The 15,744-nt window shown below is 32.9% G+C and overlaps 1 protein-coding gene across 1 annotated transcript in view; it reads left to right on the top strand.

The window, feature by feature from the left end:
- LOC126772488 (alkaline phosphatase-like) overlaps positions 1 to 15,744 on the top strand; it is a 78,696-nt gene that overhangs the window by 45,886 nt on the left and 17,066 nt on the right. Inside the window, exons 2-4 of the mRNA XM_050492877.1 lie at positions 10,652 to 10,851; positions 13,340 to 13,421; positions 15,480 to 15,621. Coding sequence (XP_050348834.1) covers positions 10,755 to 10,851; positions 13,340 to 13,421; positions 15,480 to 15,621 — 321 coding nt within the window. The 5' untranslated portion in view covers positions 10,652 to 10,754. The remainder of the gene's footprint in view (positions 1 to 10,651; positions 10,852 to 13,339; positions 13,422 to 15,479; positions 15,622 to 15,744) is intronic.

Below are 15,744 nucleotides of genomic sequence, written 5' to 3'. Positions count from 1 at the left end.
ATGAATGTTTACTCCGTGTTATTACATTTTTATACGCTAATGGCCTCTCCTTATATTTGTTATTACTTATTTGACTATTTTTATTTAGTTTAATTCTGCTATTTATTATATTTTTTGTTTATTTCTTATGAAACGTTTACTTTCTATTTTGTTACTCTTATAATCTAAAGGGGTGGCAATCCAACCCGTAAAGTGGTCAGGCGAAGACCAACGGCTTGCGTTCCGAAACACGGGAATGTAAATACTGACAACTTTGAAGCTCTGCTAATTAGAAATTCTTGTCAGACAAGCTTAATTACTTTTATCTGACCGGGATTCGAGCCCATGATCTCAAGATCTACAATATTTTAAGTCACGTGGATGATAATGCAGTTAGTTGCAACCTTAATCACTTATTGTGATTTTGATTGTGAATTGCAATAAATTGCCTGTTATTATTTCACTCTTGGGCTACGGTGTCTTCTCACTTTGAGGAGAATTTTTTGAGCTTATTTCACGCTTCTTTTCTTCTCGCAGTGGAAACCTTCAGAACGGTCCGGGTCACATCGGTTATGTGGGATTCTTAGCCGCAAAAACCACTGCGATGGCCTTCCTCGGCACAGATCGGAGAGGTTGCGGGATCGTGTTGATATAACGCATCCTCGGTCTCTTCTGTGCTACCAGAACATATATACCAACATCAACTTTCTCAACCGTTTATCTTGACCGACAATAAACGCACAGCCGACACTACTGTCTGTAAAACTGAAATTTGGAACTTAGGTTTATTTAACATTAATTTAGAATAAGGATTTTGGAATTTCTTTAAGGAGAGAAATATGAGTGTGTGAATTTTATCCATGCTAAGTCGGGACGGCCAGCTAAAAATATGGTAGCTTATAGGTGTATGTATTTTACTGCAAAAAATTGCAAAAGCGAACTCGACGAGCGAGTATTTTTAAAATATGACGGCGTAATTCGAATTGAATCCGAGCGGAAAATTAACAAGTCAGATGACAGTATTTTTTAAAAAAAAAGATTTCCCATTTACCTTTAGTATAACGGATTAGGTGTCAATTTTAGCTGAAAACTCGTTGCAAAATTTTGATACAGTAGATAGTTTATTTTTATTTCATCATCATCATCACCAGCCGAAAGACGTCCACTGCTGGACAAAGGCCTCCCCCAAGGATTTCCACGTTGGCCGATCTTGCGCTGCCCGCATCCAACGGCTTCCCGCGACTCGTTCTAAGTCGTCGGTCCATCTTGTAGGGGGCCTGCCCACGCTGCGTCTTCCGGTTCGTGGTCGCTACTCGAGAACCTTTCTGCCCCAGCGGCCGTCGGTTCTGCGAGCAATGTGCCCCGCCCACCGCCACTTCAATTTAACAATTTTTCGGGCTATGTCGGTTACTTTGGTTCACCTGCGGATTTCATCATTTCTGATTCGATCTCGCAGAGAAACTCCGAGCATAGCCCTCTCCATTGCCCTTTGAGTGACCTTGAGCCTTCTTATGAGGCCCATTGTGAGCGACTACGTCTCTGATCCATAAGTCATCACTGGCAACACACACTGGTCGAAGACTTTCGACTTGAGACACTGCGGTATTTGGGATGAGAAGATATCGTGTAGCTTCCCGAACTATTAATTATTTAATATTACCGAATTTTTATTTACTTAAAAAATATTTACCTAGAGGCTTATGGTATATTATATACGTAAAAAACACTGATATTTTAATCTTATGTCAATAATACATTTATTAATCAATAAAATGAATAACGCCCTTACTTATAAATGTGCCTGTTTAGTTAGACACTAATTTATCCCTTTTTTCATTATTAATTTGACTTTTGAAAGAAGAAGACACATCATTGTTACTCTAATCCCATGCTAAGCAACTCTTATAAGCAAAGAAATACAAAACCAGTATACATAAATCCTATACCTGAAGATTATTATATAAGTTGCGTAGTTTCACCCGCTTTACTAAATTGAAACTAATGACGTCACAAGTACGAATTTAATGTTTTTGTACATGAAAAAAGTATGGAGCGAACAGTCGATTTTCATAGAGAATAAATATTAATTTAATTATATTTAATTAATGTATGTAAATTTCTGGAAAATAGTAGCACCTGGCTAAAGCCGAAGTGACCCAGTGGGAAGAACGCGTGACTCTTAACCGATGATCGTGAGTTCAAATGCAGGCAAGCGCAACTGAGTTTTCATATGCTTAATTTGTGATTATAATTCATCTCGTGAGTTATGGTGAAGAAAAACATCGTGAGGAAGCTGCATGTGTCTAATTTCACTGAAATTCTGCCACATCTGTATTCCACCAACCCGCATTGGAGCAGCATTATAGAATAAGCTCCAAACCTTCACCTCAAAAAGGGAGAAGAGGCAACTAGAACATTCACAGGCTGATACCAGTAGCACCCGAGTTATTATCCGGTTCTTCTCGATATAATTTAAATTCCGAACGCATTTTAAATATAAATATTTTTTCTGACATACCGCGATCATATCTCGTTGATGTTTCGCCAGAACTATTCTGCTGTGGACATACATTTGAGGGTTGCCAGCTAATTAAAATATTTAAATAAACTAGCAGCAGCTAGAGTATACATTTTAAACGTATTATTTACATTTTCCGTTAGTTCCACAATTTATGTCTTTATACAAGTTTCAGGTAAACTATAATACATTGAAATACATAAATGATGATGTAACAAACACACAGAATCACTGTCTTATTTAAAATATTAGTCTGATGGATATATACCGCAAAAGTTTCCTGTTTTCTTCATGATTATTTTAATAATAAATAACGATACACGTTTGTACGTTTTACCTTTATATGTCACGAAACCATTCATCATTATCCTCAAAAAACAAGATTTTTCTATGTATGTTTGTCCTTGAATATAAATATTTTATGTAGAGTTTTTTTCTACACGTGCGAAGCCAGAACAGATTGTTAGACGACAATATCTTTTACATGATAAATCCGTACTGAAATTAAATATTCAAAAGCCATATCGGTAACAATGTCTAAAATAATAGAAATACGAACTAGTTCGTGGTTATTTAATTAGTGGATGTTGAATTATACGTACATAAGATTACTCAAATCATTTGATTATAATAATTATTAAGTAATTACTTTAAAAATTAAAACGAATAACAAGTATTTGTCGCACTAGAGGGCATATACCTTATTTTCATGGACGGTGTGTAGGACACACTTGTGTCAAATTTCATCCGAAACATGCAGGTTACCGTACTTATTAATAGAAAATGAACCATATGAAAACTTAGTGGTTTTCCCTTGAAGCACATTATCTTTCTTAACAGGATTTCTAAGCAGAAAGTTATTCATAGAACTATTTAAACGATCACAATAAACAGCTCAAAAGCAAATTCCTATAATATTTATAAAACTACAAAAGAAAAAGTTGCCTTAAAGTTGTTATTTTTGACACAGTGTTGTTTAGTTAAACAACTCTGTGTCTTCTTCTTTCGAATGACAAATTTTCAATAATGACAGAAAGAGAGAAATTAGTTATTATAAAATTGGTATATACCATGACCATTTGTACCACGCAACTCCAGAACCTACCGCTGTGGTACCGTGAAAACCGCCATCTCAGTAAGCTTCGTTCTATTGTATGCTCGAACCGTACCGATGCATTATTATCAATTTTATAAAATTATAATTAACTTTTGTAACTTACATTGTACAATTGTCACGTAGTTTTAGATTTTTATTAATTAAAATATTTTAAGCGCGTTTATAGCAATCACATTGCACCCTCGACGGCACCCATACTTATTTAAACTAAGGCTGTTAATATTTTGTAATTATTTTTCTAACAGACTCGTATTGATACTGTGTCATATATTCACTTATATTTTATACTTATTTATATTGATCAATAAATAATGTAATATTTTTAACAATATTAAGTAATTGAATCAGCCTTAGCCAATTTAGTTTGGAAAGAGTCTCAAGTCAATAATCCCATCTCCTCAGAGATTCGACGTTCATGTCTTAATATAAATTGCGGAGAGAATACGAGAATAACTTAACAATAGTGTAATGATTATTGTTTTTTTATGGAAGACAGCCTGGCAGATTAGTCACGCCATGGTAAGTGGCCACCGTGCCCTTAGATATGCCACCCTCCAATTCTATGGGAGGTTCGATACTACTAGTTCATGCACAAAATCTTATGGCCTTACATACATATTTTTTATTTGAAATGGTAGGCAGATTGACAAATGGACCACCTGACTGGCAATGGCAAATAGACATTGTACGAAATATTAATACTGCTTATTGATAGAATATTTGATGAGTGAGTGTTTCTTATTCAAACGGGCTTACGCGAATTATTATACGTCTTTCCGTGTTTTTGTTTTTACAAACTTAAAATAAAAATAAAAAATAAAATAAAATATTTATTTATTTTCGTTTATTTATACTATAACTCTAATCAACTTAATATTTACCTGTTAATACCATTGCCGTGTGTTTAATTTCTAAACAAAATTTATACTCATAGGTAAAACTCGTAAAAGTTACTGAAGTCAATTAGTCAATTAATTTGTGTAATATCGAAAGAACCAATTAGTATTTCGTTAATTTTCTTATTATTTTGTTATATTAATTAAAAAGAAACTCGGCTAATGTGATTTTTGTTGCGTGATTGAATACAGTAACTTTCTGTGTGCTTAAAACCTGTAACAATTACCTCTGATAAGTGAAATATTATGAGCCGATTTCTTTACTAAATAAGCTAACCCAGAGTAATTGAGTAGTAGCTAATATTTAAGAATTACATAATTAAATATAGTGTTTCTTAATTTTATAGACCAATACCAAAACCAATGTATACTTTAATTAAGTATGGTTTTACAAGCGCTTTGGAATCGCAATTCTACAAGATAAACTACAACAGGTTCTGAATGTAGAGTTAAATAAATCGCCACGATTTTTTTTTATAAAATAGGAAGGCGGACGAGCATATGGGCCACCGGTAAGTGGTCACCAACGCCCAAACACATTGGCATTGTAAGAAATGTTGACCATCGCTCACATATGCCAATGCGCCACCAACCTTGAAAACTAAGATGTTATGTCCCTTGTGCATGTAATTACACTGGCTCTCTCACCCTTCAAACTGAAACACAACAATACCAAGTACTGTTTTGCGGTAGAATATCTGATGAGTGGGTGGTACCTACCCAGAGGAGCTTGCACAAAGTTATACCAGTAGTACACTTCTCAACGCAATCATAACATAGATATGTTTAATTCATATTTTTAAATTTATATATCCTTAATAAAAAATAACAAAATAATACGCTTCCACGCTTAATGATATTAAATATATATATTTAAGGGATGAGGAAAAATAGGGAATATTACGAGTTTTCAAAGCTGCAAGGACAACCTTTATTCGCTTTCAATATCAAATTATATGCGGGCATTAAAGCGGTGTAATTCGGAACACGTGCCTGAATAGTTTTAACACATGCATTAATACTATATATAAAATAAGGAAATCATTATTATATACTTTAAAAATATCTTTTTAATTTATTATTAGACAAACTAAGCAAGTGGGCCCTTTTGGTAGGTAATCAACATAGTAGGAAATATTAACCATCTCTTACGTCGCCATTACACATCCAACCCCGAGGAATTCAGAAGTTTTTTCCCTCGTGCATGTAGTTACACTGGCTTACTCACTCTGCAAATCGAAACACAAACATATTAAATTTCTACTTGACGGTAGAATATTACGAATGGGTGGTACTTACCCAGACCGGCTTGCACAAACATTACTACCACTCTGGTATATTTAATTTATGCGTCATTTAAATAAAAACTATCAGAAGAATTTACCATATCGTTGAATATGTAAATACCGTTAGGCAAAGACGTTTTACTTTAAAAAGGTTCGATCAAATCAATTCAAGTGCAAAAATATTCCACTAAAACATTACACATAGAACTTCGTCGGACTCACCCACCTAAAAGTCTAGGTATGAGAGTCGAGTGGGGTGAACAAAGTTGTCAGAATGATCGAAACGAATGGCGAAAGCTTAAAAAGTGAAAATTTAAAAACGTTTTACAATTTTTATAAAACATTCACATTTAAATAGTGACCATTAAACGCATACAGCTAGCGGCAGATTAACGTTCATAATCAGCAAAATTGTTTTATAGTTATGTCTCGGTATTAAGTTTTTTTTTACTGTAGACTATAACTTTGTTAATGAGACAGGTTTATTATACGTTTTTCCAAGTTCCACCCTCATTTATGTTTCATAGTTTTATGACATAACTGGCTCTATCTGTCGCGGCTTTGCTTCCAAAAAGTTTAAAAGTAACATTATCATATTAAGTGCGACAAGTTTTTCTTTTTAAATATATATTTGCATAAACACTTATAACCTAAATAAATATATATACATACATAAAAGAAACTGACTGACTGTGATAAAGCGCTAATTATTATACAATTCTACTCTTAATCCTTCTCTGTTAAAGTCGTTCAACTATGGAATTCTGTTCCTTTTTGTTTAAATAAACTAAACGTCAGGCATGCTTTAAACGATATCTAAATTATCAAGAAAAAATAGACTTCAAATATTAGGTACATTTACCTTACATACGAAATTGGCGTTTTGTAGGGGGGGAAAATAAAGTTTTTTTTTTTTAAATATATTTAATTAATCAAAGTGTGTACCATTGTTATCTATGCACTTTTGCCATCTCATAGGTAGTTTATTGATCCCTTTACTAAAAAACCATGGAGGCGAGAATCAATAAGCTCTTTGAAGGCGGTTGGGACTGCCGCATCGAGGTTGAATTTTTTTCCTTATAAGAAGTTGTCCAAATTCCGGAAAAAATATTAATCTGTTGGAACAAGGCCCGGGGAGTACGGTGGATGTTGCAGACATTCCAATTGTTGGTCATCTAACTTAGTGGTTGTTTGTTGTGCAGTGTGTGGTCCTGCGTTGTCGTGAAGTAGCAGTGGCCTAGAGCGATTGATTACTCTCGGTTGTTTAGCAGCTAGTTCTTCCTTCATGGTTTGCAGTTGCTGACAATAGATATCTGTCGTAATCGTTTGGCCAGATTTTATAGTGAACGACACCGGCGCTAACCCACCAAAACACTCACAAGTAACTTTTTCTGAGTCAATTTTCGTTTAGAGCAGGATTTGGCTGGGTCTCCAGGGTTCAGCCATTGCGACGAGTGCTTCCGATTATCTTACAGCATCCACTTTTCATCACAAGTAATGATTCGACTTAAAATCCCTTTATTATTGAGTCGGTTGAGCAAAGTAACACAGCAGTCGACGCGTGTTTGCAAGTTCGGTTCACTCAATTCATGAGGTACCCATCGTTCAAGTTTTTTTACTTTCCTGATTTGCTTCAAGTGGATTAATACAGTTTTATCACTTACCCTGAAGCCTGCAGCTATCTCTGAAGTGCTTTGTGATGGATCCGCTTCCACAATAGCCTTTAATTCTTCATTTTCCACTTTGGTCTCCGGCCGTCCATGGGGTTGGTTCTGAAGGTCGAAATTTCCAGAAAGAAAACGTTGAAACCAAAAACGTACCGTGCTTTCTTTTACGACACAACGCCATACACATCATTAATCCTTCGAGCTGTTTCTGCAGCACTGGTGCCACAGTAGAACTCGTACTCGTAAATATACCGATATTTCATGTTTTCCATTGTGCGGTAATAAGCGACGCCAAAGATAAAAATAATGAGGAAAAAACAAATGAATGACTGTTTTCAAAACTCAAATGTACCAGCTAAATGAATTTATAAATTTGAATTTGGAATTCTTAACCAAAGAGTTCTTTACGAGTATTTACGTGTATATCATAAACACCTTGATACTTAAGTATATTATATTTAATGAATGAGTTTTATTGTTACCACTCCTATTAATTATCATCATTTATTCTACTGCAAGATTTAGCTGTATTAAACAAGGAAAGGTGATTAAGTATGTAAGCGTCAATATAAGGTGCGTTAAAAATTAGATGTCCCAATGTGTTCTAATTTTTATTTATTTATTTTTCGTTAAAACGTCAATATTTTTTTTTTATAATAAAGTTATTTTCCAGTCACATCAACAAGGTAATGAAACGATTCAAAATCAACTTCAATATAATCATATCAAGGAATACTACTTTTGTTTATTTGTGAAATTAAGTTTGAAACTGATATCGAAAGGGTAAAGTTTGGCACTCGCTTCGAATACCAAAGGCCAAACTATTGGACTTAGAAATGTCTAATCTCAAAGGAACTTTTCAAAAGTTAAAAGAGGGGAATACATGGCTGAGTAAAATAATAATGAAAAGAATGCAATCTCATTTAAAACTTACTTGTTCCACTATCCTTGTTAGGTTTTATTTAAGTCTGTTATTGAAGTAAGCAACGGAATACGTCTTTTCGTGTTGTTTATTTCGTATTAGTAGAAAATATAAAACGGATTCCTTAATCCCCTTATAATTGCTGATTGCACTTAGATATATATTTCATAGGATATGAAACTTATCTATGTATGAGTGTGACGTAATTTTTATAAACATTATCGCTCGCTATTTCTTACTGACGAATCAATTAACAGCGTTGAAAATTAGAAATAATATTTGTAATGAATTAACTAGACTGGTCAACATGAGAATCAAAGCAATTAATAGTCACGTTGCGATAGCGCGGTTTCGAGAGTCCGCGTGCGAGTTTCAAACGCCCTTTTTTTTAACGCCCGGCATTGAAGTGGGGGGGTATGTGGGGCTCGCCGCCGCTGAAGGCGCCGGAATACCCACCAAAAAACCAGCGATACCCACACCGTCTTCTTCGGGGGACGCCACGGGATCGCTTGCGCATACTACCGTGACGAGTTTCAAACGCCCTTAAGCAGATATGAAATTATGCAAACGCATTATATTGTAACATAATATATTATTATACGATAAGCTTACTTTACTGTAACATACACACCATTCTATTTCTAAATTTTTCTTTAATTGGATAAATTATATTACTGTTTTTACAAAAAGGCCGCTGTTTCAATTTGAGAGTATTTTTATTTTATTTTTTAAACTAAAAGCTTTCACCGATTCTAATAATTGACACGAAATTGTTTTACAATATTATTGTATATAAATTCGCAACAGATTGTTTTGTTTAACATCACTCTCTTTTTTTGTAATATTTATTTGTGTCTTTGTGTTTATTTTTGTACAAACTCTTATAATTTATAGTAACTAGTATAAAGATGGAGAAACTACCGAGTTTCTTGTTGGCTGTTCGCAGTAAAATCTTTGTTTTGGCCCTGTGTTATTTTAAACTTCATTTATCTTGTAAAATGAGGATTCAGAAATACTTGTTCCTATGAGCCTATTCGAAAAACGTATATTACGATTATTAATTGTACTCCTGACTGATTTCAACCACGGCGACCAATCTTAAAGAACATTGGCATATACATATTATAGTGCACAGGTGTGTGTTCAAACACAGGTGCATTCTTTATTCCCTCACTCTCATAATCCGATACGATGGCAAATCCGACACGATCTGAAAGACTTTTGGGACAGGACCATCAGCTTTACGTGCTTTGCGAAGGCATGGGAGAATATGTATTTCCAACTTCCAGAATCCGGGTTGCCACTACAAAAACGCTCACTACCAGTAGTAATAATTTTTCGACAAAAAACCCAACAATTTTTACTGGCCCAAAACGGGGGGGGGGGTTGTTGTGCTTTTGAACCTCGGGATCTACGGTTTTAAAACTAGCCACTAAGCCAACGAAGCAGTCAAATATTATTATCGATTTTTAAAAAGAAAACAAAATGAAATACTCTTCTCAGTATCAAGTATATGTGTACGTGTAGTATTGGTTGTATTTGTTAAGAATGAACTTGCGTTACGTGATAATAACATTAAATGTTAACAATACTGCCACATGTCATTCTACCCCTGTTGCTACATAGCTATTGTTATATTTCCAACATACAAACAATCTCCCCTCAAATGAATTGACAAAATATATACGAAACGTTCCAGGAAATAACGTCAAATATACAGTCAGATAGATTAAACTTCGCACGATGAAATATTTGATTGCGTGAGTTGAGAAGTTTCTTATTTATGCACAAAAATACCTTGTTTTGCGTTTGTTTACCTATTTTTACTGTTTGGCAAGTGTGAATAGGTATAAACAATGAAATTTATTTATTTATTGTGTTATCGCACGGGCAAATGGACCATGTAATGGTAAGTGGTCACCAGTCACCACCGCCCATATACACTGGTGCTATAAGAAATATTACCAATCCCTCAATCTCCAATTCGTCACCAATTTTAGGAACAAAGATGTTATGTACACTAGCTCACTCACCTTCAATCTGAATACAACAATGCTAAATATTGTTATTTGGCTATACAATATTTATCTGATGATACCTACCGACACGGGCTTACTCAGAACCCACCAAGTTTAAGTTTGAGAGTAAAGGAACTCAGGGTTAAAGCCTTATAAGCCACTATTTAAAATAATACTAAATGACTACTAGTAAAAATAATAAATGATGAGCAGAATAAATATATTTTAACGTAACTTTTTTGTTTCAGACAAATGGATAAAAAGTTTTCGAAGCTGCTCGTACTAGCGATTTTTTTAACAGTTTATTCGTACCTGTGGAAAGACCGTCAGCACCGATGAATCTTGTTAATCATGAGTGCTTGGTGCTGCATCGTGATCATGATGTCCACGGTCAACAATGGAGTCCTGTCACCGGCACCGATGAATGCAGAAGTTAAGGAAACATATGGTATTTAATTATTTATCTTTTTATAAATATAAAAAGCTACTCTATACTAAAATGGCTAAATAGTCTAGTGGCCACGTCAATCGTGGCCTAAACTTTATCATGTACTTTTTTCGTGCCTATAATTCATCTCGTCTTCGGCAATGAAGAGAAACATCAAACTCTGCAACATGTATATCAAACCCGCATTGGTGTAGCATTGATAAATATCTCAAAACCTTCGTCTCTAGAGGAGAGGTTTATGGCTAGCAGTAGGAAAGTTACAGGCTGTAGACTCGTACTTATTTTTAATTCATTAAATAAACCTTGAACTATTTACAAATAATTTCAGAAAAGCATTCGCCAAGAATGAGATAATAGTGGTATCAAACTTCCCCGTAAGAAAGCATAAAAATACCCATAGAGAAATCTCGCTCATTCATAACATTACGAAATTGAGGTAAACGTAAATAAAAACTAAAAAATTAACGTACTAGTAAATAATTTATACAATAATAATGTCCTTATGTGTATCCGTGTACTTGTGTGAATTTTTGTGTGTTATGTTCTCGAAAGTCCATAATGTGTAAATAACTTTGAAGTCAGAATCGAGTTGCTGGTTAAAAATAACAATGCTCGAGTGGAGACGAAATGTGGGACTTGTAGATCGCTTTGATGTTATTGCTTATAACAATTGTGGGTCAAGTCTTCGAGGACAATCACAACTTTTCGTTTCACTAGTTATTGACTTTCACTTGTTAGTTGCGGTCAAACAGACTTAGCGGCTAAAAGTGAGACTTGTATTTATAAACCGTAAACTTCGTTTCAATAGAATAAATACTGGGTTTATTTCTCATAGTTATATAAGCGAAGATTATTTGGAAATATTATTATTTTTACGGCTTAGAGAACATGTGAATGTCATAGTTCGATTAGACGCAATCCCACACGATCGGAAAGAAATCATTCGTTATACCTGCGCCTGAATTCCGAAAAGAATGACCACATAAATTTTTATCAGTCTGACCTGGGATTTGAAGGACATTCATTCACAGTAATTGTAATAAAATCTACAAGTCTAAACAAAGTTATATATTATATATGGGTATTGTACTTTATCTTTAAGAAATGACAAAATAACTAAATATCTTGATTAATAATAACGTCCTCCAGACCGATATCGGCCAGGGCGGCTAATCTCAAGAGAGATTAGCCAACTGCGCTGGAGATATTATAGTGAACAAGTGTGTGCGCAAATACAGGTGCACTCTCTATTCCCCAACTCTCGTAATCTGATGGTACGGCTATCCGACACGACCGAAAAGAGTTCATGCGCAGGACCAACGGCTTTGATTATTTGCTATATCAACATATTTGTTATATGATTTTAACACAGCGAAATTGGAATGTGACTTACAAATTATGTCACTTATCTTTTATGTTTTGTGAGCTTAGACAGGTAAACTACATTTAAAATGAATATGATAATTTTCATAACTTCTTAATAGTGATTGTCGAATCATTTACACTAAAGTTATCTGATGTGAGAAAATTTTATGAGTTATAATGAATCTGTATTACTAAATAATTTAAAAATAACTCAACCGATTGAAATAAAGAAAATATGTAAATTTGCCAAATTGTCATTAAACATATTGGTGTTTAAATTATTTTTGGTGCATAACTGTCAAATTAGTCTTATAATAATTAATAATAACTTTGGATTGATATTGCAAACAGTTTCATCAAAAATATTACACCCAGTCTTATTGCCTCTGCTGATTCTTTCTTGATGATTTCTACTGGAGTTGCGATTAAAAACGGAAATGCTGCTTGCATTCTTGCCACCATTCCACGCGCTCACGATGTATTTATTAAAGGATCTATATTAATTAATATTTAATTTCTTGCAATCAAAACTATTATTATGTTTGCATTATTTAATATTTTTTTTTTTATTTATAATTAAGTAGTTTTATTGATATTGTATCTGGATGTCTTCATTCGAGTGCAGTGATCTTGCACGATTCCTATTATGTGTTTTACACCGACCACTCCTACCGATTTTTGAAATAAAATATGTAATTATTTTAAATTACGTATTGGAAATTATTTGTATATACATACATATACATAAACTCACTAATTTATATATATATATACATGTATATGTATGTTTAATATGCTTATTATAGTTAACACCTTGTGACACTTGATTTCACCAGCATTGAATTCATATTATACCAGCGTGTTTCGTATACATATTACGTATGCATATGACGGATACTATATAATATATAAGTACTTATCTACTGTTAATCTAATGTAATAAATCAACTATATCATCGATGAAGCGCCATGAATAATTTGTTAATCATTTCGCTTCCGTGCCTAAATATAAAACAAATTTCAACTTTTTAGTTGTTGGTCGCACGCAGTAAAGTCTATTAATACGTTATAGATATACCAACGTGAATTTTTATACATAGCTAAAGATAAGGTCATCTTTCAGATCGTCAGTATTGGTATGCACAAGCTCAAGAAACGCTACAAAAGCGGCTCCAATACGCATCCGAGAAGAATCCAGTGGCAAAGTGAGTAACCATTATTTAAAACTTTATTGAATTTAATAATTTTAAATTCTTATCATATGTCTTTTTTATGTATTTATTTCAGAATGATAATGAAATCAATTATAACTTACTGTAAATACTGAAATATTTAGAGGTCAAGCGAAGAATCAAAATATTAATTTATTAAAAACTAAATGTAATAAACAAAAAATTAAGATCCTTCATTTTAATAAATTTAAATTTAAATAAGTTGATCATTGATAAATAATAGATTTGTTTATCTTCAGTCTGGCCTATATTATCGAAATTACTTTTAACACACGGAAGTACTTTACATAAAACTTTCTAAAATTAAAAAGATAAAAAAACCTCTATTATCATTATTTAAAAAAATATTAATTATAATTTATGTTTTAAAAAATTTGTAAAATGCATTTAACTGAGGTCTTCACCCCGATGTAGATGCGAAAGCGAAACATTTATTTACATGTCTCGGGGGTAAGAACGACTTGGATGTCGTGACGCATGTACTTCGTCGCTATATATTATTATAGTAATTAAAAATTATATTATTTTATTAACGGAACTCGAACTTTTTTATTTATTTTGATTCATATTTATTTGTTTGTTTTTTTAAACTAGGTATACACTTTCAATAACAACCAATTGCTAAGAATCTATTACTTGTCTTATTTCGCTATTACTCCGTAATTTTATATATTTATTATTTGCTATTCGACTATTAGTATACATATAATTGAAATCATGAATTGAATTATCTTATACAATTTCTTCATACCGACTTCGAACTCCGCTATTTTAAGTTCGCACGTAAAGTTTGCATAACTTAAGCTCTGTTTGCTATATGGTATAGGGGCTGCTTAGCGATGTGAAATTTACAAGTTTGATCTTTGGACTGTTATTGATCGGATCACGATAATAATAAAGTCTGATTATAGGGAAAAATAGAAATATTAGTAATATCTTGATAAATGGAATTGCTAGTATTATTTAAAGCAATAAAACTCTTATGCAGGAACTCTTTGTCCAAGTCTTTGAAGTATGAATGCCGAAATAATTAACTTATTGAGCTATAAAAATATTATACCTATTATATTTGAATTAAAATATCTTATAGAATTTTTAAAACAAGTAGAGTCTTAAGCATCTGTGCTTGCGAAATTTAAAACGTGTTCCTTGTTATTAGCAACTGCAATTGTAAAAATCCATTTTGATTATAATACGAATTAAATTACTTGTATTTACATTAAAACAATTCCAGTAAAGGTATTTTTTATAAAACGTATTAATATTCTTGATATATTTTTTTATTTATCTTTTTAATAATGTACAGACATTTTTATAAAACACAAATTTAAAGCAAAACCACGCTGTCTAAAAGATTGTCCTGTGGCATTGTACCCAAGACTGGCACTATTGCCTCTCTGCAAAAAGTATAAATAAAATTATTATTATATAAAAAAAAAATCCGGTGATTCTGTTCTATTTTTATAAAATAATTTAAAAAAAATTTAAGCCCATATTTATTAAAATGGTATTGTTTTTTTTTGTTAATATATTTTAGTTGTGTCAACTTGGTAAAGATTATTTCATCAATGTCATGTTGGATGGAGAAGACATGAGATAGGTCGGTACGGTCAAGGTTACTACAGTTATATAAATCTTGCTTAGCAAGTGATTAGTTTAACAACGCTGTCTTTTTCTTTCATATATCAAATCAATAATGACAGAAAGAGCGAAATCAGTGTTTAACAAAACAGTCGACAAGCAACGTTTATAAGTAAGGTCGTTGAAGTTTATAGGGAAATTAGGCAGTGCAATGCAATGAGAAGTTATTCGTTCGATGTATTATTAGTTTATTAATTTAAATAGTTTTTGGAGGTATAGCTATAATAATAAATATATTTAATTAACCTTTAACACACTAATATTTACAGTCATTTATCATTTATACACTATAAGCCCCTTTTATACGTCACGTGCGCTATGCAACTCTTTTTTTCTAAAGAAAGCGACCATATGGAACTACGTAATAAAAACAAGATATTGTTTCTATAGGAACGTTATATTGGTCGTTGGTGACGGTATGAGCTTAACAACGGCAACAGCGGCTAGGATTCTGCGCGGACAACGGAGGGGTCAGTCAGGGGAAGACGCGGACTTAGTCTGGGACACTTTTCCTGCAGTTTCTCTTGCAAAGGTTTGTCTAAAAAGTTTTGTTGTTTTTTTATTTACGTAAGTTATAGATCCATAACAAAAAAAAATTGTAGTTTCCATTAATTTATTTTTATATATAATCGAAGCCATTAATTTATTTTTAATA

This window comes from Nymphalis io, chromosome 12 (assembly GCF_905147045.1).
Source record: "Nymphalis io chromosome 12, ilAglIoxx1.1, whole genome shotgun sequence".
NCBI lineage: Eukaryota > Metazoa > Arthropoda > Insecta > Lepidoptera > Nymphalidae > Nymphalis > Nymphalis io.
This window is presented reverse-complemented; position numbering and strand designations above follow the sequence as displayed.